Raw genomic sequence first — 27,925 nt, forward strand, 5'->3', positions numbered from 1 at the left:
TTCAGGCTCCATTATTAGGCTTTAGACTCACCAGCTTCTTGCTTATGCCTGTATGTCTATTGACTTTGCTGTTATTATGGAGCCAGAATCTCCCATAGTCTCCCATCCAGCTGTGCACACCTGCACACCACTGTGGTGAGTTATCAGGACCAGATCCTGTATTGCCTGCCTTTACCTACGGAGCTCAGACTCTCGTGCAGCCGCGTATGCTCTTGCACGCCTGCTGCCTTATCAGTGCCTGGTAAACGCCATTGCCGCTGAGTTAACCAGGAGCGGACTCCACTTGTCTGCAGGTGATCGGCCTGCTAGCCAGCGTGAGACTGTGCTCAGACTGCATGGCACTTACTCCCTCTGCATCTAAAGTTCCTGCCTAGGAATCCCTGGACAGAGCATCCAGAAGAAGCCAGCAGCACAAGGTCAGAGACCATCATTTCCCCAGAAGCTGGGAAGATTCCCCTTTCCCCAGAAGCCAGGAGGATTCTAGCCTCAAAGTCCATGGGCAAAGACTCCCCTGAAGTTTGGACACTGGTATAGGCTGTGATGTAGCCCTGGAGGGTGATCAATAACTAATAAGAATTGTAAGTAAATGCTTTAATGCCTCTCTAATTTCTATTGCCTTCTGCCATAGAGCAGAAAGAGCTTCTAGCCCACCCTGCTGGGCAAGCAGCATACAGACCCCCAGGCGGCATTTGCCGCGGGGAGAAATCATCTCTTTGTTTATAGTTTGAATTGTTTGCTAGTTATTAACAAGCTACTGTGCATACTAATCCTAGAATGTTTCCATGACCATGTAGAATCCTTTTAATATTAAATACAGTGGTTGGGGGTGGCGAGAGTTCAGAATATTGAAGTTAATAAATATCTATTTTTATATAATATTATCTCGCACCAATTAATTTCCCCCCTCCGCCACAATCGGCGTAGGCGGCAGAATACCCCTCCACGACAAAGAGAGCAAACGAAGCCTCACTTAGTCTCTCCACACAAAAGTTTGCTTTCTTCTTCCCTGACTCTTCTACCCGTTTGCTACCTAGCCACACAGTATCCTTCCTCTTGGAGAAAAAGTAATTGTTTGCTTTCTGGATGAAATGTCTAAATTGGGTGATTCTGCTGCTCTGCCTGGATCTGTGTTACCCAACTAATATTTCTGCTTCTCACCCCCCCCCCCCCTTGCCCATCTTTCCAACTCACCTTGCACATAAGGCAGATTCTGAGGTCTGAGAGCCCCTGCTGAGTACTCTGGTTTCTGAGAGGGCTGTTGTGTTTCTGTATTACCTTTAACTTGTCTATTTCTGTCTATAGCTGTAAATATCTGTAACATATTGTAAATGTCTGTATATTGTGCTAAGCTGTGAATATACAGCTCCCGTCCTTAACTCCCAAACCATCCTAACCTTCATTATCAGTTATGGCAGATAGGTTTGGAGGTCCCCATGGTTTGCCCTTGTGCTAGTCTGAAGACAGCTAGAATGTTTTGATGAGAAGGACTAGATTACAGGCTGTGAAAGGAAAACAATGGTGATGTCTACTTCACTCTTAGGCTTGCTGAGAGGTATAAGAACGAGAATCAAAACATAGACAACTCACTATTCCTGCTGGGGAGCTCAAAGCTGCATTTCTCTCTCCAGCCTCTCTGTTGTTTTTCTGATTAACCCACTTTGCTTCCTAACTCCCTGGCCAAACCTCCATTCTTCCTTGGGACTAGGGTAAGGATGAGAAGGGGTGGGAGAAGGTGGAAGGGTGGTTGGGAGCCCCTCCTGGGGACTCAGATTTCTGGGAGGGCTGTTGTGTTTCTGTGTTACCTTTTACCTTGTCTATTTCTGTCTATAACTGTATATACTGTAACTATCTGCTTGTATATTGTGCTAAGCTGTAAATATAAGCTTCATTCAATTTCCAGAGCTGGCTGAGTCTAGTCTGGGTGATTACCAAAGTGGGGGGGAACACCCAAACCATCACAGCCTATAATCCAGTCCCTGCACTGGCCTCCTCTAACAAGACGGCACTTCCATGCACACAGCTACCTCATGATGGGCTCAACAGAATTCACTGCATCTGTTTTGATCTGTGCCACATTGTTTTATCTCAGAAAGTACAGTGGATGTACATTTTACACAATGGAATATAACATTTAGTGAAGATTATTGTTAATGTGGAATTTACTGTCTCTGAAAATATGGTTCTGCTCTGGGTATGATGTTCTAGAAGCCAGCAGCGCAACCTGGTTGCACACAGCCGGCAGTAAGGAATGGCACAGGTGGTTACTTCTACATTTTTATATGTAGCCATTTGTTAGAACCTGATCTGCACTTCAACAAAGAAGTAACTAGAAGGTACTTAGAACATAAATTCCAGGTGATGTGGTTTCCCTGAGAATTGTCATCTGTCATGCTTTTCTGTCTGGAGGTCATTCAAAATTACCTCAGGCTGGTATCCTAAGACAGTAGGTTGAAAGGATAAACCCTATGCTTTGTCTTTAACCCTCAGTTATCCTTTTCCCTTTCAGCACCCTCCTTGATAGGCATGGTAAGGAAGGACTGGGCTTCCCAAAACAGCATTGCCCTCTCCTGGCAAGAGCCGGACTTTCCCCACGGAGCAGTTGTGGACTACGAGATCAAGTACTATGAGAAAGTAGGTTTCACTTACAGCATCACCCAATCTCTGATCCTAAAAGAAGTATGTTTCATATTTTTAATACTAAAAAAAAACAAAACCAAACCAAAAACAAAACAAAAGAACCCAAACAACTTTGAACTTTGCACTTGATCCTACCTGCAGTCCTGTATAAGTGTACATTTGAATGTGCTGGCTTTTTCTGCTGTTTTATTTCTGATATGTTAATGACTGTCTTTTTTCACATCAGAACCAAGCAGAGCAGCAAGTAGATATTTATTAGATGTGGCTGTCTCACAGCAATTCATTTACATACATCGATCAAGAATCATAAGATTAAGCACACTTGGGACTGAAAATTGATTACATTTGTGTGACACCGGAGTAATACATTAAGATGAATGTCCACATGATTTAATTTTGAAGCATTAGGTCCTGCAATGAAAGGACAAGGGGTAATGGGTTTAAAGTGGCAGAGGGGAGGTTCAAACCAGATGTTAGGAAAGGGTGTTTGGGGCCAGGTTGGATGAGGCCTTGAGCAACCTATTCTAGTGGGAGGTGTCCCTGTGCATAGCAGAGGATTGGAACTGGATGATCTCTGAGGTCCCTTCCAATCTAAACCATTCTCTGATTCTATGATTATCTAGCAATAATATGCTTAAATGATAGTGTGCACCAGCCTTGTTTAGAGTGTTACAAAGGGTTGCAAGAGAGAGAAACTGCATGGCATTCATACTGAATTGCTGGCACTCTTTACAATTAATGTGATTTCACAAAAAAAAGGAGGGTAACAACATGCATTATGAGTAAAGGTATGGAGACACAGTATGACTTGTGAAACTGTGATCTGAATACTGCTTCTCCAAAAATGCAAATCACACTTTGTACTTTCCAGTTGGATATGTGGCCTTGTACCAAGGTAAAATTTAGTGCTAATCAGTATCTTCATTGCTAAAAGCACAAAGAGGGATTTGGTGGTGCTCATACATGTTGAGATACTGGCACATGTCCAGAGAAGGGCAACAAAGCTGGTGAGGGGCCTGGAGCACAGCCCTGTGAGAGGAGAGGCTGAGGGAGCTGGATCCTGGAGAAGCGGAAGCTCAAGGGTGATGTCATTGCTGTCTACAACGACCTGAAGGGAGGCTGTAGCCAGGTGGGGTTGGTTTCTTCTGCCAGGCAACCAGCAACAGAACGTGGGGACACAGTCTGAAGTTGTGCTAGGGGAGGTCTAGGCTCTAAGGAGGAAGCCGTTTGCAGAGAGAGTGATTGGCATTGGAATGGGCTGCCCAGGGAGGTGGTGGAGTCACCATGCTTGGAGGTGTTAAAGTAAAGCCTGGATGAGGCACTTAATGCCATGGGCTGGTTGACTGGCCAGGGCTGAGTAATAGGTTGGGCTGTATGATCTTGGAGGTCTCTTCCAACCTGGTTGACTCTATGATATCTTAAACAGTTGCCTTCTAAGTCAGTTCTTACTGTCTCTATGACCCTGCCTGAAAGCCGTAATGAAGCTGATGGATGATTGAGAAACCAAAAAAGAACAGAAATATAAGCTGCGTAATGAAGGAAAAATAAAGAAAGCTCTGTAAATATCTGAGTAATTGCATCCTTGGCTGCACTTCTGTACTGAGATTTAAAAATTGAAATGTTAATGATGCAGGGGAAAAAAAGGCTAAACTAGGGAAAAGTCCAAACAACTTAAGTATCACAGCTAAAGGGAGAAGACAGACTGCTTAAAATATTTTGTAGCCAAGATCAACAAACCTCATATTCTCAGACTGATGAAAGTCCTCAAAGTTTTAATTCATTACCATAGCAAGCCACATTATGGCTTGCATTGCTCTTATCTCTGTCAGTGACATGGGCAGAGCAATCAGTGCACCCTCAGCAAGTCTGCAGATGGCACCAAGCTGTGTGGCACAGTCGACTTGCTAGGGGGCAGGGATCCATCCAGAGGGACCTGGACAGGCTGCAGAGCTGTGCCCAGGCCAACCACAGCACATTCACCAAGGCCAAGTGTAAGGTCCTCCACCTGGGTGGGTGCAATCCCAAGCACAGCTCCAGGCTGGGTAGGGAATGGCTGAGAGCAGCCCTAAGGAACAGGACCTGGGGGTCTGGGCTGATGAAAAGCTCAACAGGAGCCTGCAGTGGGAGTGCAGCCCAGACACAACCCTGTGCTGGGCTGCAGCAAGAGCAGTGTGGGCAGCAGGGCAAGGGAGGGGATTCTGCCCCTTGGCTCTGCTCTCCTCACACCCCACCTGCAGTCCTGGGGGCAGTTCTGGAGCCCCCAGCACAAGCAGGACATGGCAGTGTTGGAGCCAGTCCAGAGGAAGCCACCAAGATGCTCAGAGGGCTGCAGCAGCTCTGCTTTGAGGACAGGCTGAGAGAGTTGGGGCTGTGCAGCTTGGAAAAGTAAAGGCTTCCAGCAGACTTTGGAGTGGCCTTCCAGTATCTGAAGGGGGCTCCAGGTGGGCTGGGGAGGAGCTATTGACAAGGTCTTGTAATGACAGGAGGAGGAGTAACGGGTTTAAAGTGGCAGAAGGGAGATTGAAAGTAGATGTGAGGAAAGGGTTCTTGGCAGTGAGGGTGGTGAGACTCTGGCACAGGTTGCCCAGGGAGGTTGTGGCTGCTCCCTTCATGGAGGTGTTCAAGGCCAGGCTGGATGAGGTCTTGAGTGACCTGTTCTAGTGGGAGGTGTCCCTGCCTACAGCAAGGGGTTGGAACTGTCTGAGCTTTGAGGTCACTTCCAACCTAAACCATTCTATGAATCTGTGATTCTATAGTTCAAATAATACCCAGGTGAATTAAACAAGAGAATTAGAAATATTTTAATAGGAACAATGTCAAAGACCGAAAAGCATTCATACAGATGTCCAATTATTAAGTTTACAAAAATCCTTTATCAATAGATTGCAAATATCTGTCAATACTGACATGACAAACAGCTCTCCTTGGAGGTCTACATGTTAGTTAGACTTTCCCATTGCATAACTGCATACACAGGCTTCAGAGCCCCTTGATACATGTGTTTTTAAACCAACCCTTTCAGTTTCCAACAAAAAAAAGAGAATCAGAATCATCTGGTGTTTTCACCTTTATAGCACTGCTGTCATCTTCCAGTACTGATGCACAGGCATTATTTTCTTCCCACGTCAGGAGCAGAACTGAATGCTTAGCTCTTGAATACACATTTTGTTAGTAAATTAGAACAGGCATGCTGTCTGGCAATGATACGTGCTAGACAGAATGAGAGACAGACAGGCCAGCAGCAGTAAGAAAATCGCTTACTAGAGCAGAGGAATAGGTATGTGACAGACCTTCAGGAACTCTTGGAGCCCAAATTCATAGAATCATAGAATCAAGCAGGTTGGAGGAGACCTCCGAGTGCATCCAGTCCAACCTAGCACCCAGCTCTGTCCAATCAACCAGACCATGGCACTAAGTGCCCCAGCCAGGCTTGGCTTCAACACCTCCAGGCACAGCCACTCCACCACCTCCCTGGGCAGCCCATTCCAATGCCAATCACTCTCTCTGACAACAACTTCCTCCTTAGAGCCTAGACCTCCCCTAGGACAACTAGAGACTGTGTCCCCTTGTTCTGTAGCTGGGTGCCTGGCAGAAGAGACCAACTCCACCTGGCTGCAGCCTCCCTGCAGGTAATTGCAGACAGCAATGAGCTCTGCCCTGAGCCTTCTCTTTTGCAGGCTAAACACCCCCAGCTCCCTCAGCCTCTCCTCACAGGGCTGTGCTCCAGGCCCCTCACCAGCTTCATTGCCCTTCTCTGGACACCTTCCAGCACCTCAACATCTCTCTTGAATTGGGGAGCCCAGAACTGGACACAGCACTCAAGGGGTGGCCTGGCCAGTGCTGAGTACAAGGGCAGAATAACCTCCCTTGTCCTGCTGGCCACATTGTTCCTGATCCAGGCCAGGATGCCATTTGCTCTCTTGGCCACCTGGGCACACTTCTGGCTCATGTTCAGCTGCTATCTACCAGCACCCCCAGGTCCCTTTCTTCCTGGCTGCTCTCAGCCATTCTGAGGAGATAAATCATCTAGTACTGAAAGTCAGACTGCTTATTTCAATGATTATATTAGAAAATATAGAAAGTATTAATTGATTCAACTATAATTATATGTAAATAGTGTTGAAGAGGCATGCATTATAACTGTGCCACCAGGTAAGTAGAAGGGCCAAATGCAAATGGAATGTGTGCATTCAGGCAGAAGGGGCATGGTTCCTACCTCCCAGCCAGGAAGTCTTTAATTTGAATTGAGTTTCAGCTAATTCACTCTTCTTTGCCCTGGAACTGTCTGTACTAAATAGCATAGTTTGCCTACTGTCAGCTCTAGTTCTGTCAAGTGAACCTGTAATCCTCCAGGCTTCTCAAGAGCCCTCGACCATGCAAGTAACAGCATTCATGCTCTCAGCAGCAGTGACAAAACAGGAATGGTGTTGCATACTCATAAGAAACGTTAGAGAATAGAAATAATAGTCTGTATTTTAGCATGCATTTTCCAGAGCCATCCCTCTACTGAAGAACAAACAAAAAATGCAGCTCAAGTTCAAGAAGATGTTAAGTGGGAAAAACTCAGAAGTTTTATTGCTGTCTCGTGGAGTGAAGAAAAAGGCAGGAAAGAGTAGTCTCAAGTACCAGTGAAAAACCCAGTTCCTAAAACAGCACAGCTTTTGTGTCCTGTCCTTGCTCATTTTCACCTGTAGTTTATGTTTGAAAAAGAGCAGAGGTTTTGTTCTGACATACAACACAGCGGCTCAATCCCCCAGTCCTATCAATACAATCAGTGTGGAGCTCTGAATAACTCTGCAAGATTTTAAAGCTGTACAAGTATAAACTGCTATATCTTAAAAGATCCCTCTCTGACATTTGCAAACTTGTCAGGCTGACATTGTGGAGCAGGTTATGACAGCATGCTCCAAAAGCTGCCAAGCCATGAAAGATCCAGGAGCCACCTAATAAACTAGTGTGAGTACTCCACAAAACGGGGCAGTTTGCAGGCATGTTATAAGGAGAACAAATTGGTGGCCATGAACCCAGAACATGTAGATGTGTCTTTCTATGTATATGCAGAAAAGGAGAAAGGGGCTGCACCATACAAAATATGCAAGAAACTTGTCTTTGTGCAGAACAGATTGGACACTACTGGGAGATAAAACACTCTACGAGAAAACGATTCACATCTTCCAAGAGAGAATGGTTTAGGTTGGAAGGGACCTCAAAGCTCAGACAGTTCCAACCCCTTGCTGTAGGCAGGGACACCTCCCACTAGAACAGGTCGCTCAAGGCCTCATCCAACCTGGCCTTGAACACCTCCATGAAGGGAGCAGCCACAACCTCCCTGGGCAACCTGTGCCAGTGTCTCACCACCCTCACTGCAAAGAACCCTTTCCTCACATCTACTTTCAATCTTCCCTCTGCCACTTTAAACCCATTACTCCTCCTCCTGTCATTACAAGACCTTGTCAATAGCTCCTCCCCAGCCCACCTGGAGCCCCCTTCAGATACTGGAAGGCCACTCCAAAGTCTGCTGGAAGCCTTCTCTTCTCCAGGCTGCACAGCCCCAACTCTCTCAGCCTGTCCTCAGAGCAGAGCTGCTGCAGCCCTCTGAGCATCTTGGAGACCTCCTCTGGACTGGCTCCAGCACTGCCATGTCCTTCTTATGCTGGGGGCTGCAGAACTGCCCCCAGGACTGCAGGTGGGGTGTGAGGAGAGCAGAGGCAAGGGGCAGAATCCCCTCCCTTGCCCTGCTGCCCACACTGCTCTTGCTGCAGCCCAGCACAGGGTTGTGTCTGGGCTGCACTCCCACTGCAGGCTCCTGTTGAGCTTTTCATCAGCCCAGACCCCCAGGTCCTGTTCCTCAGGGCTGCTCTCAGCCATTCCCCACTCAGCCTGGAGTTGTGCTTGGGATTGCACCCACCCAGGTGGAGGACCTTACACTTGGCCTTGGTGAATGTGCTGTGGTTGGCCTGGGCACAGCTCTGCAGCCTGTCCAGGTCCCTCTGGATGGATCCCTGCCCCCTAGCAAGTCGACTGTGCCACACAGCTTGGTGCCATCTGCAGACTTGCTGAGGGCTGTCTATGTCACTGACATTAAACAGCACTGGTGCCAGCACTGACCCCTGAGGGAGCCTCTTGGCACTGGTCTCCTGGTGGACATTGTGCCCTTGATCACCACTCTCTGGGTGGCACCATCCAGACAATTCCTTACCCAGCAGTGCTCCACCCATCCAGTCTGTGCTTTTCCCATTCGGTTACCAGGATGTCCTGTGGGACACAGTCAAAAGCCTTACTCAGGTCCAGGTTGATGATGTCAGTTGCCCTTCCCTTGTCTGCTGTTGCTGTGACTTCATCATTAAAAGTCATCAAATTTCTCAGGCATGATCTGCCCTTGGTGCAGCCATTGCTGGGTACCACCAATCACCTCTGCTTTGCCATTTGCCTCAGCAGAACCTTCAGTAGGATCTGCTCCATGATCTTGCCAAGCACAGAGGTGAGACTGACTGCTCTCTGTAGTTCCCAAGGACATCTTTTTTCCTCTTCTTGAAGCTGGGCATTATGATTCCACTTTTTCCAGTCAGCAGGAACGAGCCATCCTGAACTGAATATTAAAATACTTAAAGACTTTATAGGAATTATATGACTATTTGAGACTGATTTCCCAACCTAGACACCTCTCCATGGGTAAAGTTTTGAAAGGCAGACTTATTTTTACAGTATTATGAAAAATTATGATCTATGTTATGAAAAAAATATAAAGAAGAAAATCATGTTGTCTTTCAGAATTGTTTAGCTACAGTAGCATTCTGTAATTTGGAGTGATCCTTTCAGTGCAGATACATGTGCACTGTATGAAGCCCAAGCCGTAGCAGTGTATATATGTGTGCTGGACCACACACTCTGCACTGGCAGCAGAAGGTGTGATATTCAGCCTATGGACTGGTATGAACTGATATTCTTGCCATTTTTCCCCCATACTATTTCAGAAGTAGATAATGTATGCTTAGTAGCATCGTCCTGAGAGCCCTGGGACTGGGCCAAGGTTGCTTTCACACATCTACCCCAGTTTGTTTCACTCCTTTTTTGCTTTTTCCACAGGTGAAGTGTGTAATTCATTGCAGCTTAGCACAACAAGCGTTCCTCTGTGTCTTCTCCAGCTAAGGAGATATCCTGTTGTGATCTCAGATTAATTCAGTTCTTAGGCAGAACCTGACCCTACTTGAGTACCAGTTGGAATCTAACTTCAGTGAACAGGAACCACCCATGTTCCAGCTAGACAAGTTATGATTAGAAGCCATGTCATGTAGATCAGACAACCCTCTCAATTTCTGGCTGATATTTTGGAAAGTTGCAGTCATTTCTCTCTGGACTGTTCTGTGAGGTCTATGTGACACTGTCACATTGACCCTCAAACTCCCTACTACTCCCTACTTAAATAGCTAAACTGCTCCAATCTTTCTACCTCTTTAATGACAATTTTGCATAATGTTTAACTGAGGTAGAACAATCACACTTTTTTAGACACAACTATGTTATAACTTAGAATCATAGAATCAAGCAGGTTGGAAGAGACCTCCACACTCATCCAGTCAATCTACCACCCAGCCCTGTCCAATCAACCACACCATGGCACTAAGTGCCCCAGCTAGGCTTGGCTTCAACACTTCCAGGGATGGTGACTCCATCACCTCCCTGGGCAGCCCATTCCAATGCCAATCACTCTCTCTGCCAACAACTTCCTCCTAACATCCAGCCTACACTTGCCCTGCCACAACTTGACACTGTGTCCTCTTGTGTTGCTGGGTGCCTGGAAGAAGAGACCAACCCCCACCTGGCTACAGCCACCCTTGAGGTAGTTGTTGTGAGGGTTTGGGTGTTCCCTGCCCCCCTCACACTTTGGAAATCACACAGACTAGACTCAGCCATCTCTGGAAATACGAATGAAGCTATTTATTTACAGCTGGCACAATATACAAGCAGATAGTTACAGTATATACAGTTACAGACAGAAATATACAAGGCAAAAGGGCATACAGAAACACAACAGCCCTCCCAGAAACCTGAGTCCCCAGGAGGGGCTCTCAACCACCCCTGCACCTTCCCCCTGCCCCTCTCAACCTTACCCCAGTCCCAAGGAAGAATGGAGGTTCAGCCAGAGGTTAAGAAGCAAAATGGGTTAGCCCAAAATGGAGGGCGTGTTAGAGCGATGCAGCTCAGCCAGCAGCCCCAGCGAGAGTGATGCCGAGACTGTTATCCAATGTTTTTATTTCTTGTTCCTATACTTCTCAGCAAGGCTGTGAGGGAAGTAGACATCACCATTGTTTTCCCTTTACAGCTTAAAATCTATTTCTTCTCACCAAAACATTCTAGCCTGCTTCAAACTAGCACAGTGGTAGAGAGCAATGAGCTCTGCCCTGAGCCTCCTCTTCTGCAGGCTGCACTCCCCCAGCTCCCTCAGCCTCTCCTCACAGGGCTGTGCTCCAGGCCCCTCCCCAGCCTTGCTGCCCTTCTCTGGACACCTTCCAGCCCCTCAACATCTCTCTTGAATTGAGTGGCTCAGAACTGGACACAGTAACTTCCCTATCTCCCTTACGCACCAACTATTATTTTCTTGTCTCAAATTTTGGTTTATTAGAATTTGTAAATCATGTAGAATAATACACACACCAGCTCCAGTCCACAGGAAGGAAGCCAGCAGACCGTATGCCATTGTTCATCAGCAGCTGTAGTCCATTTGGTGCTGTTGTGTCAGGCGTGTTAGAATGTACCAGCTCTTTCCCTAGGGACATTCTTTCCTTGTTGCTGTATGTACTATGTCATGCTTCGTAACCTTACAAACTTCAAAGTTGACATCAGTGACAAGACTGGAGATCAGGAAAAGGTGTATAACGATAGGCATAAACGCAGGAGGACTTCAGGAACCTGGAGAATCAATAAGTAGACTCGGTGCAAAATAGCAAGCTCTATAGTGTTAGCTTTGAATCATTTGGGTAACTTTTACCCTCATGTTAATAATTCTCTTTTAAAGCAGTAGTTTTACTCTTGTAATGTTTTTTCAATTATTCATAGAATCAATCATATTGGAAGGGACTTCCAAGCTCATCCACTCCAACCTAGCACCCAGCCCTAGCCAATCAACTAGACCATGGCACTAAGTGTCCCAGCCAGGCTTGGCTTCAACACCTCCAGGCACAGCCACTCCACCACCTCCCTGGGCAGCCCATTCCAATGCCAATCACTCTCTCTGACAACAACTTCCTCCTAACATCCAGCCTAAATCTCCCCCAACACAACTTGAGACTGTGTCCCCTTGTTCTGTTGCTGCTTCCCTGGCAGAAGAGATCAACTCCACCTGGCTACAGCCTCCCTTCAGGTAGCTGTAGACAGCAATGAGGTCTGGCCTGAGCCTCCTCTTCTGCAGGCTGCACACCCCCAGCTCCCTCAGCCTCTCTTCACAGGGCTCTGCTCCAGGACCATCACCAGCTTCATTGCCCTTCTCGGGACACCTTCCAGTACCTCAACATCTCTCTTGAACTGAGGAGCCCAGAACTGGACACAGCACTCAAGGTGTGGCCTGAGCCGTGCTGAGTACAGGGGCACAATAACCTCCCTTCTCCTGCTGGCCATACTGCCATTGGCATTCCTGCCCACCTGTGCACACTGCTGGCCTATGTTCAGCCACTGTCTACCAGCACCCCCAGGTCCCTCTCTGCCTGGATGCTCTCAGCCACTCTTGCCCCAGCTTGTAGTGCTGCTTGGGGTTGTTGTGGCCAAAGTGCACTTGGCCTTGTTCAATCTCATCCCATTGGCCTCTGCTCACCTATCCAGCCTGGCCAGGTCTCTCTGCAGGGCTCAAATTATTTGAGTCATAAGTATCAATCTGCAGCCTTAAAATAAAATGTTTCTGATATTATTAGAAGCCTGAAATATGGAGCTTAGCCAATAATACATTTTCACAACCTTCTCAGCACATTCCTGTGGAAACGAGAGTGTTGAATAACTTGGCTATATAACAGCTTTTGGACAGTAGCATTAAGCAGATCTTAGTATCTGACCACAACTGCAGGAACAGACGAGCTTGTTGCTGTGAGACATCAGGTCTCCAAGGAGCACCTCTGGCATCCTCAGCCATTCAGAGCTGCTGAGAAATGAACCATGTCTGCTAATCATTTTTAAGAAATCATCACTACAATGTGCTTTGGGAGGTAATTATTAAAATGAAATCTCCTAGCTTATTTTTAGCATAGTAAGTGAGGCTAAACAAGCTTCTCAGTTTTCTGTTATTAACTTAGTGTCCCAAGGGAAGACCTGTAAAAGCCTTGGATTCTAAGAGGAGGGAAAAACAGGTCTCAGAACTGTGGAAGATGACAGTGAATAATTATGAGGCTTTCTGACTGGATATAATATTTGCCTGCAGAAAAGAACCTAAACACATTGCAAGAGACATTTTCAGTGACACTGACATGTTACTATTAGGAGAAAATTAAATCTGGCCTCTAAATATCAAAGAAGTTCTGAAGTAGAAGCATTCTGAATAAAGTAGACTTCTCCATTAGATGCCTGCTTTAAGCTAGTCTCTTAATCATGATTGTCAATTACTTACGGATAGCTTCCAAATCTTTGTGATTAATAACAAAGCAACCTGTTACTATTGTTATTTCTGCTGAACCAAAACATCTCAACAAGAAATATAATGCTGTTTAAGCAAGCCTAGAGGATATCGATGATCTGGACCAGGGGATTGAGTCCAGCAGCAGTAAGTTTGCAGATGACACCAAACTAGAAGCATCTGTGGAACTGTTGGAGGGTAGGAGAGCCCTGCAGAGGGACCTTCCCAGGCTGGATGGGTGGGCAGAGGCCAAGAGGATGAGATTTAAGAAAGCCAAGTGCAGGATTCTACACTTTGGCCACAACAACCCCAAGCAGCACTACAGGCTGGGGACAAAGTGGCTGAGAGCAGCCAGGCAGAGAGGGAGCTGGGGGTGCTGGCAGAGAGGAGCTGAAGATGAGGCAGCAGTGCCCAGGTGGGCAGCAGAGCCAATGGCATCCTGGGCTGGCTCAGGAGCAGTGTGGGCAGCAGGACAAGGGAGGTTCTTCTGCCCCTGTGCTCAGCACTGCTCAGGCCACCCCTTGAGTGCTGTGTCCAGTTCCTGGGCTCCTCCATTGCAGAGAGATGTTGAGGTGCTGGAAGGTGTCCAGAGAAGGGTGAAAAAACTGGTGAGAGGCCAGCACAGCACAGCCCTGTGAGGAGAGGCTGAGGGAACTGGCTTCTGCAGAAGAGGAGGCTCAGGGGTGACCTCATTGCTGTCTGCAGCTCCCTGAAGGGAGGCTGTAGCCAGGTGGGGTTGGGCTCTTCTGCCAGGCAACCAGCAACAGAAGAAGGGGATGCAGTCTCAAGCTGTGCCAGGGGAGTTCTAGGCTGGATGTTCTGAGGAAGTTGTTGGCAGAGAGAGTGATTGGCATTGGAATGGGCTGCCCAGGGAGGTGGTGGAGTCGCTGTGCCTGGAGGTGTTGAAGAAAAGACTGTTGATAAGCTACTATTCAGCTACTATCTCCCTGGCTTCTTTCCACAGACATATTTGAAAGTTGTAGGTGCACAATGAGTGTATGTTCAGCTGTCAGAAAGAAGGTTTTCAGTTATTGATGGGACTAAATGAACTGAATACCTTGCTCGTCATTCGGTGTAAGTTGCAAGAGGTTTGTAATTCCTGGATATTATTTTAAATACAGAACTGTGGATTTGTTTGGGTTGGAAAAGACCTGCAAGATCACAGTCTAACAGTCAACACCATCATGGCCATTGCAACCTACCTCAAAATGCCACATCTACACATTTTTTGACACCTCCATGAGTAATGATTTCACCACATCTCTGGGCAACTTATTCCAAGGCCTGACCACCCTTTCAGTAATTTTTTTTTTCTTAATATCCAATCTAAACTTTCCCTGGTGCAATTTCAGGCCATTTCCCCTTGTGCCTAGATTTTTCTCAGGTCTTTACTGGCAAAGTTCATCTTTTAAATGTTATTTGAATACTTCATGCAAAATTCTGCATTTCACCTTTTGGTTTGGAGTTTTGGGTTTAGCTGAGGTTTTTTTGTTGTTTTTTAAGGGTGGTTTTTTTCATGTGTGTTTTGCACTAAAGGTTTTTAGTTTAATATACTTTTTCTTACTTGGAGCATCACAATGTAAACTGCAGTGTGAGTCTAAACTGACAAAAGCTCATAATATTTTGATTAGTCCTATATGTGTGCAAACTTTTCACAAAGAGTTAACCTTCCTGGGGGAGGTCTGAACCTGACCCCAGGTCCTCCTAACTCCACCCTGGGGGTGGTCTGGACCTGACCCCAGGTGTAGTGGTTAGCCACTCCCACTTCCTATCTAGACCCCTATAAAAACAGAAGAACTTCCTCTTTCTCTTTCCTTTTGCCCTCCCTGCCTATATGGTAGCACCACCTTTGCTCCTGCTGCTCCTGTTTTGCCACATGGTCATCCAACCAGATGGTGTGACCACCACTTCCTGAATCTTCCTCTATCCATTGCCATCAATCTCACTGTCTATATATTTTTGTATCTTGTTTCGCTTCCCTGTACCTTTTTGTAACTCCCCTACCTTAAATACATTTTATTTATTGTTCGAGTTTTTAAATTCCAAATCGAAGCAAGACTATTCTTGGGGTGTTCTACTCCTTCTCACTCTCTACATCTAATTCCTTTCTTTCCAAAGAGAGAGAGAGGAGAAGGCATCCTGTTGTATTGTTCTGTTAGCTTTTGAGTCTCTGGGAAGCTTAAATCAGACCAATACATTTAATATTTTGCACCGAACATGAGGCTCAAACCCATGGCGCTGAGATTAAGAGTCTTGTGCTCTACTGACTACAAGTAAGGTGGAAATAAAATTAGAAAGCATCATGTTCACGTGAGTGTGTGTTGCAGAGGGGGTTCTCTGTACCTATGCCTATTTGGCCGAGGTGAGAAAATAATTTGAGGTGGTATAAATTCTATATAAAAATATAATTTATTAAAATTATTATTTATGAACTCTTGCCACCCCCAACCACTGTGTATTAATATTTAGTTCTTTTGTACAGGGTTATGAAAACAATTAGGCTATAATATATACAGGGATTTGGTCAATAACTGGCAAAGCATTTGAACTATAAACAGAGAGATTTCCCTTCTGGCTTAGTGCCGCTTGGGAACTATGCTACTTGCCCAGCAGAGGGGCTAAAACTCTGTCTGATCTAAGGCAGAGGTAACTTATATTACAGAGGAATTGAATCTTTACTTATGAATGTTGTTATTAATTATTAATCACCCTCCCGGGGTTGTGTCGCAGCCTGTGCCCAATGTCCGGAATGCAGGGGTCTTTGCCTGTGGACCCTTGGACACTGGAATCTTCCCAGCTTGAGAGGGAAATGATAAATCTTCCCAGTCTCTGGGGTAAATAGGTTTCTCTAACCTTTTCTCCTGGTGTGAGGTGATCTCTGCCTCAATGCTGCTGTCTTAATCTAGATACTGTGTCCAGGGATTATCAGCTGGCAGGATTCCAGGAGCAGGAGAAGAATGTCCGTGCTGGCTCTGGCACGGTCTCTTCACAGCTAGCAGCCCGTGTGTGTGGGCAGACAATCCAGAAGTCTGCCTCCTGGTTCTCTTACCAGGCTTCTGGGAGACTGAGCTCCGTAGATAAATGCAAGATCAGGACCAGGTCCTGATAGTGGTATAGCTTGCAGATATGCACAGCTGGTTTTAGGAGGTCCTATCGGGTCCTTTTATATGTATCATGTGCAGGCTTAAATGAGATCTGCCTCTAATGTATGCAGACAGGTTAGCTGCGATTGAGATCAAAGCATGAGGTCTGTGCCTCAGAGAGCATCGGAGCTATGCAATGGCATCCGAGCGTGTGAGTATGAGTGGCTGAGCGCTTAGGTGAAGGTCAGAGCTGTGTCTGATCCTTGCAGGTGGGTCAGAGAGCTGAGCTGTGCTGAGCTGAGCTGAACATATCTGAACACTTGGTTCTCTTGTGCACTCTTCTTTGTGGACTGTGGGCCGAGATTAATGGTCTCTTTGGCCACCAGAGTGACCAATCAGGTTGGCAGTAAGCCAAACTTTACCATAATAGGTAGGAGCTGTTTGCCTGGACTCTCCCAAATATGGGGATCACATGCCCCAGGGGTACACGAGTTGGGTGTGTGTTTGTTACACAACCCTGTTTACAACCAGGGGTCCTGGCAGAAAAACATGTTCAGGCATGTATAGGCATAAAGAAGCCTCTGTTCAGGCCTACAGGCCCTCCACCACAGTGTGGCATGTGGACGTTTGTGTATCTGTAGGTGTTAATGTTATCAGAGCATATGAGAAAAAGCATAATAGTCTTCACGATAACATCTGGGTATTGAATAAATATGACATTCATTGATAAAGTGCCTGCTTTCAGTCAGTGCGGTCCAGTGCACTGCAAAAGCTGAAACCTTTGGGTATTCTTCTTGCCTTTATTTTCCAACCCTGCTCCTGCTAGTCCATTGTATCAATTTGTTTAGTCTTAGACTGCTGGCATCACTGTTACTTTCGTTCAGTCAGCATATTTCTTTAGAGATGAAAAAAGGTCTTGACTATAAAGCCAGGTATAAAATTAGGGTAGATACACCTCTAGGTAGTAGAGGTGACTGCAGGAAAGACTCACAGATCTGTGAACTCAGAACTGAATCGTCTGACAAGAGAAACCACAGAAAAAATAAGAAAAAGACAATTTCCTTAGAAATAGAGATAACATTTTCAAAGTTCATAAAAAATTCTTCAACATGGAAAGCTAGTCATAGGGTTAGGATTTCAGTCTGTAATAACATCGTTACTGCTTGTCATTGGGATTGTATTTATCTTTTAACTGCAGATTTTCACTAGGATAAATTTGCTATGGAGGATGTCTTATGAATTTCTTCACAACAGATTTTGGCTAGCAGTTACATGAGCATATTGTACTAGATAAACTCATTTCACTTATGCTTAAACATCCAGCCCCTGTGTTCCAAGAACTGATTCTTGTGAGTTCTATGCCATCTTAATATCATAAATACTGCTCTGATACTAATATGAAGATCTTATCACTTCTTCTATTTATTTTAAATAAGGTCTGAGAGGTATGTAGTAGCCAACAGTTCACTTAATGCTTACATGCAATGGAAAATGCAGCCATATCATTGAAACACCTAGCCCCAGATTTCTGGGCTCCTCAGTTCAAGAGAGATTTTGAGATACTGGAAGGTGTCCAGAGAAGGGCAATGAAGCTGGTGAGGGGCCTGGAGCACAGCCCTGTGAGGAGAGGCTGAGGGAGCTGGGGGTGTGCAGCCTGCAGCAGAGGAGGCTCAGGCCAGACCTCACTGCTGTCTACAGCTACCTGAAGGGAGGCTGTAGCCAGGTGGGGTTGGGCTCTTCTGCCAGGCAAGCAGCAACAGAAGAAGGGGACACAGTTAGGATGTTAGAATAAAGTTGTCAGAGAGAGTGATTGGCATTGGAATGGGCTGCCCAGGGAGGTGGTGGAGTCACTGTCCCTGGATGTGTTCAAGCAGAGCCTGAATGGGTGCTTAGTGCCATGGTCTGGTTGATTGGCCAGGGCTGGGTGCTAGGTTGGACTGGATGATCTTAGCAGTCTCTTCCAACCTGCTTGATTCTATGATTCTATATATTCATATAAAACTGGATTATATAAAAATACCTCATTATTGCTCAGAAGAGATTAAGAGTCCAACATAATCCAACTAAACCTATTCTTCTCCTGTTTATGTCTTTTCTATGAAACAGATTTTTCCTTCATAAGAGACTGGAAGCCCCTTTTGAAAAGCTTCTTCCTATACTAGTGTTACTGCATGGTATAGTAGATGTATATGGTGCTCTGTGGGTGTTATAATTGGATTCTTAAGCGTATGCCAAGGATATTTCTTCTCATACGTCCATCTGGAGACAAATCCTGCTGCAACAAAGTAAAGCTAGCCTTAAGGAAGCATATAAAATATCACAGATTACTGATTTATCAAGTCACAGTATCTAATGATATGGAATAAACTTTCTCTTCTAAGTCATTCCCTCATGCAAAAGTATCATGAGTGGCCTGTCTAGCAAAACACCATTTAGTTTTTGCACAGCAAATGATATGACTGCTCTCCAAACTACTGCAGCTGGTCTGCAGTGGTAATTCCCAATGATCTCTGCAAGTGATAATTCTCAGAGGTTTCTGCAAGGGTCAGAAATTCTCAGCAGATGGCAAGACCAACTGCTGGGAGATTACCAGGAGGCTTTTGCTCAAAGTGCTTCGCCTTCTAGAGTATGAAAGGGAATTTCATGTGTTCGACATTGCAGATACCTGGAAAGAGAAATAAAGGTCAATGGCAGTGAAGCAATTGAGCCATGCCAGAGGTCTGCAGACTTTAAAGAAAAAGTTAATATTTATTTTCTTTTACCCACAGGTCTACCCACGGATAGCGCCGGCATTTTGGCACTACCTGCGGGTAGAAGTGAGTAGCGAGTATCTGAATACTCCCACATCTTTGCTTTACAGCTTACTTCACAGCTTACTAGTATTTACCTCACTCCTAGTATGTCCATAGTGTCAAAATAAATAGCTACCATTTTAGCTGCCATTTCCCGTGAATGTAGTCTTGTTCTAACTGCATATTGCTTTGACTACAGTGTAATTACTAACCCAAGTCACAAAGATGTCATACTCTTATATGCAAGAAGAAAGAGCAAAAACTGCAATCTAAGTCAAGGCCATGTCATGCATTACTAGTACAGTACGAAATCAAAGTACATGAATCCATACCTGCACCTCCTTTTATAAAGACATTCTACATCCATGAGAAGGATATGGAGCTTCAGTTCTGCTATATCATTTTTGTGAAGTTTATGCCCGTCAACTTGATATCATTTCTCCCCTCTTCTGTCCCTCAGGAGCATGAGCAGCTCAGCTATTCCTCCACAAGGTCCAAGGCTCCGAGTGTTATCATCACAGGCCTCAAGCCAGCCACCAAGTATATATTTCATATCAGAGTCAGGACGGCAGCAGGATACAGCGGCTATAGCCAGAAGTTTGAATTTGAAACAGGAGATGAAAGTAAGTCTCACTGAAAGAAAAAAAATCAAATGCAGTAGAGGTAGCATCTACTACTAAAACAATAAGGCACTGGGAGTTTGAATAGCTGCATCTGGTTTTATTTATTACAACAAATAGAAAGTTTAGCCCAGCGTTACTGCTGAAGGAATGTTTTCTTTTGCAGTTTCCTTAGGGGTCTCTCCAATCTTGAGTTATTCTATGATTCTGTCAATCTTTCTGTGCTTAAAGAAGGCCTTTCTTTGTGCCCTGGAAGTACCCTTAGGCTTTATCAAAAGCCAGCATCTTTATCCAAGCTCTCAGAATGCAGCAGTGAGATGTATAGCAACCTCCTAAAACATACTGTCCTTGGCAGGACAGCTCTGTCATGCCTACAGGAAGCCTGAGGAGGGCCTATGGACAAGGCCTTGTAATGACAGGACAAGGGGAAATGGGTTTCGACTGGCAGAGGGGAGATTCAGACTAGAGGTTAGGAAGAATTTCTTTACAGTGAAGGTGTTCAGGCTCTGGCACAGGTTGCCCAGGGAGGTTGTGGATGCTCCCTCTCTGGAGGTGTTCAAGGCCATGTTGGATGAGGCCTTGAGAGATCTGTTCTAGTGGGAGGTGTCCCTGCCTATGGCAGGGGGGTGGAACTGGATGATCCTTGAGGTCCCTTCCAACCTAAACTATTCTATGATTATCCAGTTTACAGAGAGACCTGGGCAGACTGAGAGCTGGGCACAGAGGAACCAGGTGAGGTTCATCAAAGACAAGTTTACAGTCCTGCATCTAGGGAGGAATAACAAACTGCAGCAATTCAGGTTGGGAGGTGATCTGCTGGAAAGTAGTCCTGTGGATAGGGACCTGGGTGTCCTGGTGGCTAACAAGTTACACATGGCACAGCAATGTGCCCTTGTGGCCAGGAAAGCCAATGGGATCCTGGGGTGTATTAGGAAGACTGTATCCAGCAGATCAAGGGAGGTTCTCCTCCCCCTCTACTCAGCCCTTCTGAGACCTCATCTTGAATACTGCCTTCAGTTTTGGGCTCCCCAGTGTAAGAGGAACAGGGATCTACTGGAGAGGGTCCAGCAGAGGGCTACAAGGATGATTAGGGGACTGGAGGGCATGGCATGTGAGGAGAGGCTGAGGGACCTGGGGCTGTTTAGTCTGGAGAAGAGAAGACTTAGAGGAGATTTGATGAATGTTTCTAAGTATTTGAAGGCTGCCAGGATTGGGGGGGGCAGGCTCTGCTCACTGCTCCCTAGGATAGGACAAGGAGCAATGGGTGTAAGTTGCAGCAAAAGAGGTTCCACCTCAACACAAGGGGGGAATTCTTTACTGTAAGGGTCACAGAGGAGTGGAACAGGCTTCCCAGAGAGGTTGTGAAGTCTCCTTCTATGGAGCCTTTCCAGGCCTGTCTGGATGTGTTCCTCTGTGATCTGCGTTAGAGAATATTGTCCTGCTCTGGCAGGGGGGTTGGAGTTGATCTCCCTGGGTCCCTTCCAATCCCTAACATCCTGTAAGCCTGTGGTTGAAACGCTATTTAAGCCACTTCAGTTATAGAGGATAACATTAGATGCAACATGGCTAGGAACACTAAGACATTTTGGCATAGTTCTAATTGATGCATGAAGTAGAAAGAAGGACAACTCTGTAGGAGCAGTAGAAAAGTTAACCATGCACTGCTGATTTGTTTTTTGGGAGGCATTCTCACTTACTAACCAGCACACTGGTGCATCCACTGCTTGGGGAGAATGTTGTTGTTGGACTTTTCTCTGCTCTGCAGGAAAGAATAAATGGACCATCTGAAAGGTCTGTACTTCTTCATGAAAAGAAATCGTCACCTAGAAAACTGTTGCAGAGGAGTATTCTGCCACCTACGCCAGTTGTGGCAGAGGGGAGAAATTAATTGATGTGAGATAATATTCTATGAAATTATATATTTATTAACTTCAATATTCTGAACTCCTGCCACCCCCAACCACTGTATATTAATATTAAAAGGATCTACACGGTTCTGAAGACATTCTAGGATTAATACCAATCCATAACTCATTAATAACTAGCAAACAGTTCAAACTATAAACAGAGAGAGGAGTTTCCCCGTGGCAAATACCGCTTGGGGTCAATACGCTGCTTGCCCAGCAGGGTGGGCTGAAAGCTCTTTCTGCTCCATGGCAGGAGGCAATAGAAATTACAGAGGCATTAAAGCATTTACTCACCAATTCTGATTAATTATCAATCACCTTCTGGGGCTACACCACAGCCTATGCCAGTGTCCAAACTTCAGGGGACTCTGCCCACAGACTTTGAGGCTGGAATCCTCCCGGCTTCTGGGGAAATGATGGTCTCTGACCTTGTGCTGCTCATCCAAAGTGGCCTTGAACACCTCCAGGGAGGGAGCAAATGCAAACTCCCTGGGCAACCTGTGCCAGAGTCTCACCACCCTCACTGCAAAGAACCCTTTCCTAACATCTACTTTCAGTCTCCCCTCTGCCAGTGTAAAACCCTTCCCCCTTGTCCTGTCATTACAAGACCTTGTCAGCAGTCCCTCCCCAGCCCTCCTGTAGCCCACTTCAGATATTGGAAGGCTACTATAAGGCCTCCTGGAAGCCTTTACTTTTCCAGGCTGCAGAGCCCCAACTCTCTCAGCCTGTCCTCACAGCAGAGCTGCTGCAGCCCTCTGAGCATCTTGGTGGCTCCAACAGTTCCATGTCCTTCTTGTGTTGAGGGCTCCAGAACTGCACACAGTAGTCCAGGTGGGGTCTCAGGGGAGAAGAGTAAAGGGCAGAATCCCTTCCTTTGCACTGCTGGCCACACTCAAGATGAAGCTATATTTACAGCACTGCAAAATTTACAAGCACAAAGATACAGTATATACAAGTATATAGAAGTATTTACCATGACATACAAGTTAGAAATAATACAGAACTCCCAATTGCCTCCCAGACAAAGCAATCTGCCCAGAAGGGCTCAAGGTTACCCCCTCCCCCTTTCTGTTTCCTCTTCCATCTATCTCAGAAACCCACATATAAACAACTTATGTGTTAATTGCTGGAATTAGATGTGAGGTGCCAGAACAGGTCAAGGTTAAAAGAAAGTGATTAGATCTAGTGACACAGAGACCAGAGAGAAGTGAACAGGACAACATCCCAAGAGACAATGCCTGAACGTTGTTTATGTTTTGACATTTTATCCCTCTCAGCAACCTAAGGAAGGCTACATAGACATCACCATTATTTTCTATTCACAACCAATGAGGTAATTTCTCTCATTAAAATATTTCAATTAGCCTCCAGTCAGCACAGTCATTCAAAGCATTCTTTTCATACTGGAGGAATGTTCCTGTGTCACCTCAGAGGCCCTCCTGCATAGAGGGATTTACAAACTGTTGGCCAGTTTACAGCTGTCGTGTAGTGCAGAGTTTCCATACTGTAGCTCTCTTATGAAGGACTAAACTATCATTGTTCTAAAACCAATGATATTTTCCATGCCAATCTTAGAATCATAGAATCTACCAGGTTGGAAGAGACCTCCAAGCCCATCCAGTCCAACCAAGCATCCAGCCCTAGCCAATCAACCAGACCATGGCACTAAGTGTTCTATCCACTCTTCTCTGGAACACCTCCAGGGAGGGCGATTCCACCACCTCCCTGGGCAGCCCATTCCAATGCCAATCACTCTCTCTGACAACAACTTCCTAACAACATCCAGCCCAGACCTCCCCTGACACAACTTGAGACTGTGTCCCCTTCTTCTGTTGCTGGTTGCCTGTCAGAAGAGCCCAACCCCACCTGGCTACAGCCTCCCTGCAGGTAGTTGTAGACAGCAATGAGCTCTGCCCTGAGCCTCCTCTTCTGCAGGCTGCACACCCCCAGCTCCCTCAGCCTCTCCTCACAGGGCTGTGCTCCAGGCCCCTCACCAGCTTCCTCACCCTTCTCTGGACACCTTCCAGTACCTCAGCATCTCTCTTGAGGAATTTTCTCATAATTAATTTAAATAAATCATTAAATAAAGATCTGAGAGTAGATTAGTTGGCTTGCTCCAGAGGGTACCTAAGGCATTAGCATGTGTGCAGTACAGAGTAGTGCTTTGACTGAACAGTGATAAATGTGAGTCCATGTTATTTTTAATTCAAAAGCAATGCAGAATCTTCTGTGCTTCAAATAAGTCATATTAACAATTAAAAAAAAATAAATTCAGAAATTCTGACAGAATAGCTGAGTAGTTATGGTATAAGTTTGAGTACTGTGAAAAATTATTTGGAATGAAACCCTGAATTTGTTGGAATGGTAGTTTTCATTTCTTCACCATGGACAGTGATTGGCATTGGAATGGGCTGCCCAGGGAGGTGGTGGAGTTGCCATGCCTGGAGGTGTTGAAGCCAAGCCTGGCTGGGGCACTTAGTGCCATGGTCTGGTTGGTTGGCCAGGGCTGGGTGCTAGGTTGGGCTGGCTGAGCTTGGAGCTCTCCTCCAACCTGGCTGATTCTATGAGTCTGTGGTCTCTTTTTTCCTTTCTTGTCTTTGAGTAAATTTCTCCCAACTCTTTAAAGATGTTCTGTATTTGGTATAAAAGGGCTGGAAGGCCCAATGACAGCTCTCTTCTCTTTCTTGTCCTATTACCTACTAATTATTTTTAGTTATTTTGTTACCATTGCAAAGGCACTTTATAATGCTATTTCTAAACCACTCACGAACATTATTTAGAAGACACAGGTTTTTCTCACAGACAGCATTGTACAAGTCTTTGGGCAGTAACATGTTCACGGTATCAGGCTTTGTCAATGGCAGAGGGAGAGAATACAGCCTGATGAGCCACCTGGTCAGAAGCGCAGGTGATTTCCCTAAGCTTGAAAGCTGAGTATTTTGCTAATGTTCAGTTTGGAAGCTTACAAAATCAAAATGACAAAAATTCATTTTCCTGAGAAATCTAAATGCTATTTGATTTTCTGCATTTACTACCATTTTCAGAGAACATTGAATAGAATTATTTATTCTCCTTTCAGAACAGTGTTATATTTCTTATGGAAATGGACAGTGAGAATCTTGTAAAGATCATGTGGTGAAAATGTTCAAGTGTAACTGTTGTGGAAATTAATAGTCAGTTATGGATATTACTTTATGTATGAATCTTAACATTTATTATTAATATTCCAAGATTCAGGAAAATTCCCTGAGATTCTTTGGACTTTCAGTCGACAGGAAGTAGTTGCACAGAATTAAACAGTTTAAACAATCAGATCTCGGAAAATAGGAACGTGAAAACAGGGAAATTCTAACTGTGCTTATGGAGCCTTACCATTAACTCCAGCAGATGTACTCATGATGCTTTGGTCCCTGAGTAAGTTTCCTGTACAAAGATGCTTCCAAAACTCACAATAATGATCCTGAGGTAAAATACAAAATATTTCGGGCAGAAGGAAGGAGAGGAGAATGGAGCTGCTGCTGCTGCTGAGCTGCTGGTGCGAGCTGCAGACGCGTGGGCACTGTGCTTCCCAGTTAAGGAGACATGAATGGGGTGCTGCTGCCAGCGGAGGGTCAGTGCAGAACAGCTCAGTGTAGAAAGGCAGAAAGGCTGTTTCTAAATCACACATCCCCTCCCCCCTGCCATTAAATACTTCATTTTGAAGATGAAGCTGGCCAGTAGGCACTGGTATCATTGTTCTAGCCGATGAACTCAAAGCTTCATGCCTCCTGTGACCATGTAGGCACATTGAGGGGCAGCACCAGACACCTGACATGTGGTGCTAAGGCCCTAGCCCTCAAGGCTTTGCCAGGGACAAACCGTTATTGTTTGCTCATCTACTCAACTTCCTGGACCTGCAACAGTAGGAGAGCAGGGGTTAATCCAACCTGGCAGGATTTATGCCCTACCAAAACAGTAATTGAGTACAAAAAAATAAAACTTGGAATCATAAGACAGGAGGTGCTGAAAAAAAATGACCTAATTCTTTTTTCTGCTCATGGAGTACTTGGACAGTGAGGAAAAATTGGACTATAAGTAGGCAGTTTGCCAATGTTAGGATTTAATAGTATACAGAATAAATTAATACAGTGTCTGAAGACCAGATGGCTACAGGGGACCTTCTCTAACTCCTTAATGTGCTACCAAAAAAAAATATAGAAAAATACAAGGCATAAGTATATTTCTTTTTCAATTGCACTGTTGCAAATCATGAGCCCTTTTTATACGTGCAACAGCTCTCCTACAGAAGTGTGTGTCAGGCTACACATCAAGTGAGCTTCTTCTCGGTTTAATCTCTTACATACATAGCACTGCTGCTAACTTCACTGTGGCAGTTGGATGGAGAGAAGTTCTGAATTAGATGCAAGATAAAGCTAAACAGAGCTAAAGAAAAACTCCACAATCTTGCTATATGTGAACTTTAGTACACTGCAAGTGTCTAATAATGCTAACTCCACATTTTAAAAGCCTGCAAGCATCTTCTCTCCTTCACCATAGTTACAACATGGATTATGGTTTTTCACTTTACCAGCACCTTGCATTTAATGTCCTTGATGAGCATCAAGATCTCTAACATTGTGCATCTTGACTGAAACTCCCAGAATGGATGGTGTCAAACTCTGCATGAAGAGTGAAGTGTTGAAGCTTTGCTAGTGATGCAGGATGAAAGTTTTAGACTGAAATAATCTGGTTTTTTTTTTCATTACAAGAAAAGCAGCACCTCTGTAGCACTATCAACAGGTCCTTCTCTTAAGGAAGCCTTTCTAGGGCCTGCAGTGAGCTCCAAACAAGTGGTTGGTCATTGCAGAGGCTGCTAATGACCGTCACAGCCCACATCTCTGGACCCTCAGATTCAGCAGAGCCAATGCAGAGTCTGCTCCTCTTCCTCTGGAGTGGGTGGAGAAGAGTAGGTCAGAGACTCAGATCCTGACTACCTGGGCTTGAAGTCAGGCTGTTGGTTGAACCTGTTATCCTGTTACCACTCCAGTGAGGCAGCAGGTACATCTTTTGGTACATCTGGCACTTGTGAGCTCAGGACTTGAGCTCCTGCAGCAGTAGGCCCAGTGGTAGACTTGGCACAATGTGAACAGGACCACTTGCTGCAGAAATCTGTCAACATCCAGGTGTACTGATGTGTCAGAGTCCTCACCTTGACTGGAAGCAGAGAGTGGGAACCTATGTCCTCTTCTGAAGGAGTAGCCCATCTAATGGAGGAGGTCCCTACTCACTTCAGGGAGGCTGAACTCGATGACCTTTGGAGGTCCCTTCCAACTCAAACCATTCTATGATTCTATGATTCTAAGACAAGTGAACATTATTGCCTTGTTGAACCTCATGAGGTTCAGTAAGGCAAAGTGTAATGTCCAGCATGTAGATTGGGGCAATCCTCAATTCCAGAGCAGACCTGCAGAAAAGGACTGGGAGGGGCCAGTAGACAAGAAGCTGGACATGAGCCAACAATGCACACTTGTAGCATGGAAGGCAAATCACATCCTGTGCTGTATCAAAGGAAGCAGATCAAGTGAGGTGATTCTGTCTCTTGGCTTTGATGAGACCTCAGCTGGACTAGTCAACCCAGCTATGGGGCCCTCAACACAAGGACATGGACTTGACAGAGCAGGTCCAGTGGAGAGCCACAAAGCTGATCAGAGGGCTGAAGCACCTGTTATGGAAGCAGACTGAGAGACTTGGGGCTGTTCAGTCTGGAGAAAAGGCAGCCCTTCTAACTACATTTCAGTACCTGAATGGAACCTATGAGAGGGCTGGGGAAGGACCATTTAGGAGGGCATGTAGCAATAGGACAAGGGCCAATGGTTTAAACTAGGTCTGAAGGGGGTGGGTGAGGCAATTACTCTCTCTGAGAAGGAGAGAGTGGGAAGGAAACTAGGGACAATTGGGGAATCGAGAGCCCAGCTGAAGTGCATCTACACCAATGCACACAGCTTGGGTAACAAGCAGGAGGAATTGGAAGTCCTGCTCCACCAGGGTGACTACGATGTAGTTGCCATTTCAGAAACTTGGTGGGACGACAGGCATGACTGGGCTGTTATACTGGAGGGATATAACCTTTTCAGGAGAGATAGGCAAGGGAGAAGAGGAGGAGGGGTGGCCCTGTATATTAGGGAGTCACTCCATGCCATTGAGCTTGAAGTGAGGGATGAAGGGGTAGAGACCTTGTGGATTAAGATCAGAGGGAGGACTAATAAATCTGACATCCTGGATGGAGTCTGTTATAGACCACCCAACCAAG

General features: G+C 45.6%; 1 protein-coding gene across 6 annotated transcripts in view; it reads left to right on the forward strand.

Annotated features, from left to right (window-relative positions):
• Positions 1 to 27,925, forward strand: part of LOC135180060 (ephrin type-A receptor 6-like) — a 552,362-nt gene that overhangs the window by 392,623 nt on the left and 131,814 nt on the right. For 4 of the 6 annotated variants that reach the window (XM_064152220.1, XM_064152215.1, XM_064152217.1 and 1 more), the window contains exons 6-8: positions 2,507 to 2,631; positions 19,086 to 19,133; positions 19,570 to 19,732. In XM_064152220.1, coding sequence (XP_064008290.1) covers positions 2,507 to 2,631; positions 19,086 to 19,133; positions 19,570 to 19,732 — 336 coding nt within the window. The remainder of the gene's footprint in view (positions 1 to 2,506; positions 2,632 to 19,085; positions 19,134 to 19,569; positions 19,733 to 27,925) is intronic. The other 2 variants (XM_064152216.1, XR_010304263.1) reach the window with 2 other exon arrangements.

Source organism: Pogoniulus pusillus, chromosome 12, assembly GCF_015220805.1.
Source record: "Pogoniulus pusillus isolate bPogPus1 chromosome 12, bPogPus1.pri, whole genome shotgun sequence".
NCBI lineage: Eukaryota > Metazoa > Chordata > Aves > Piciformes > Lybiidae > Pogoniulus > Pogoniulus pusillus.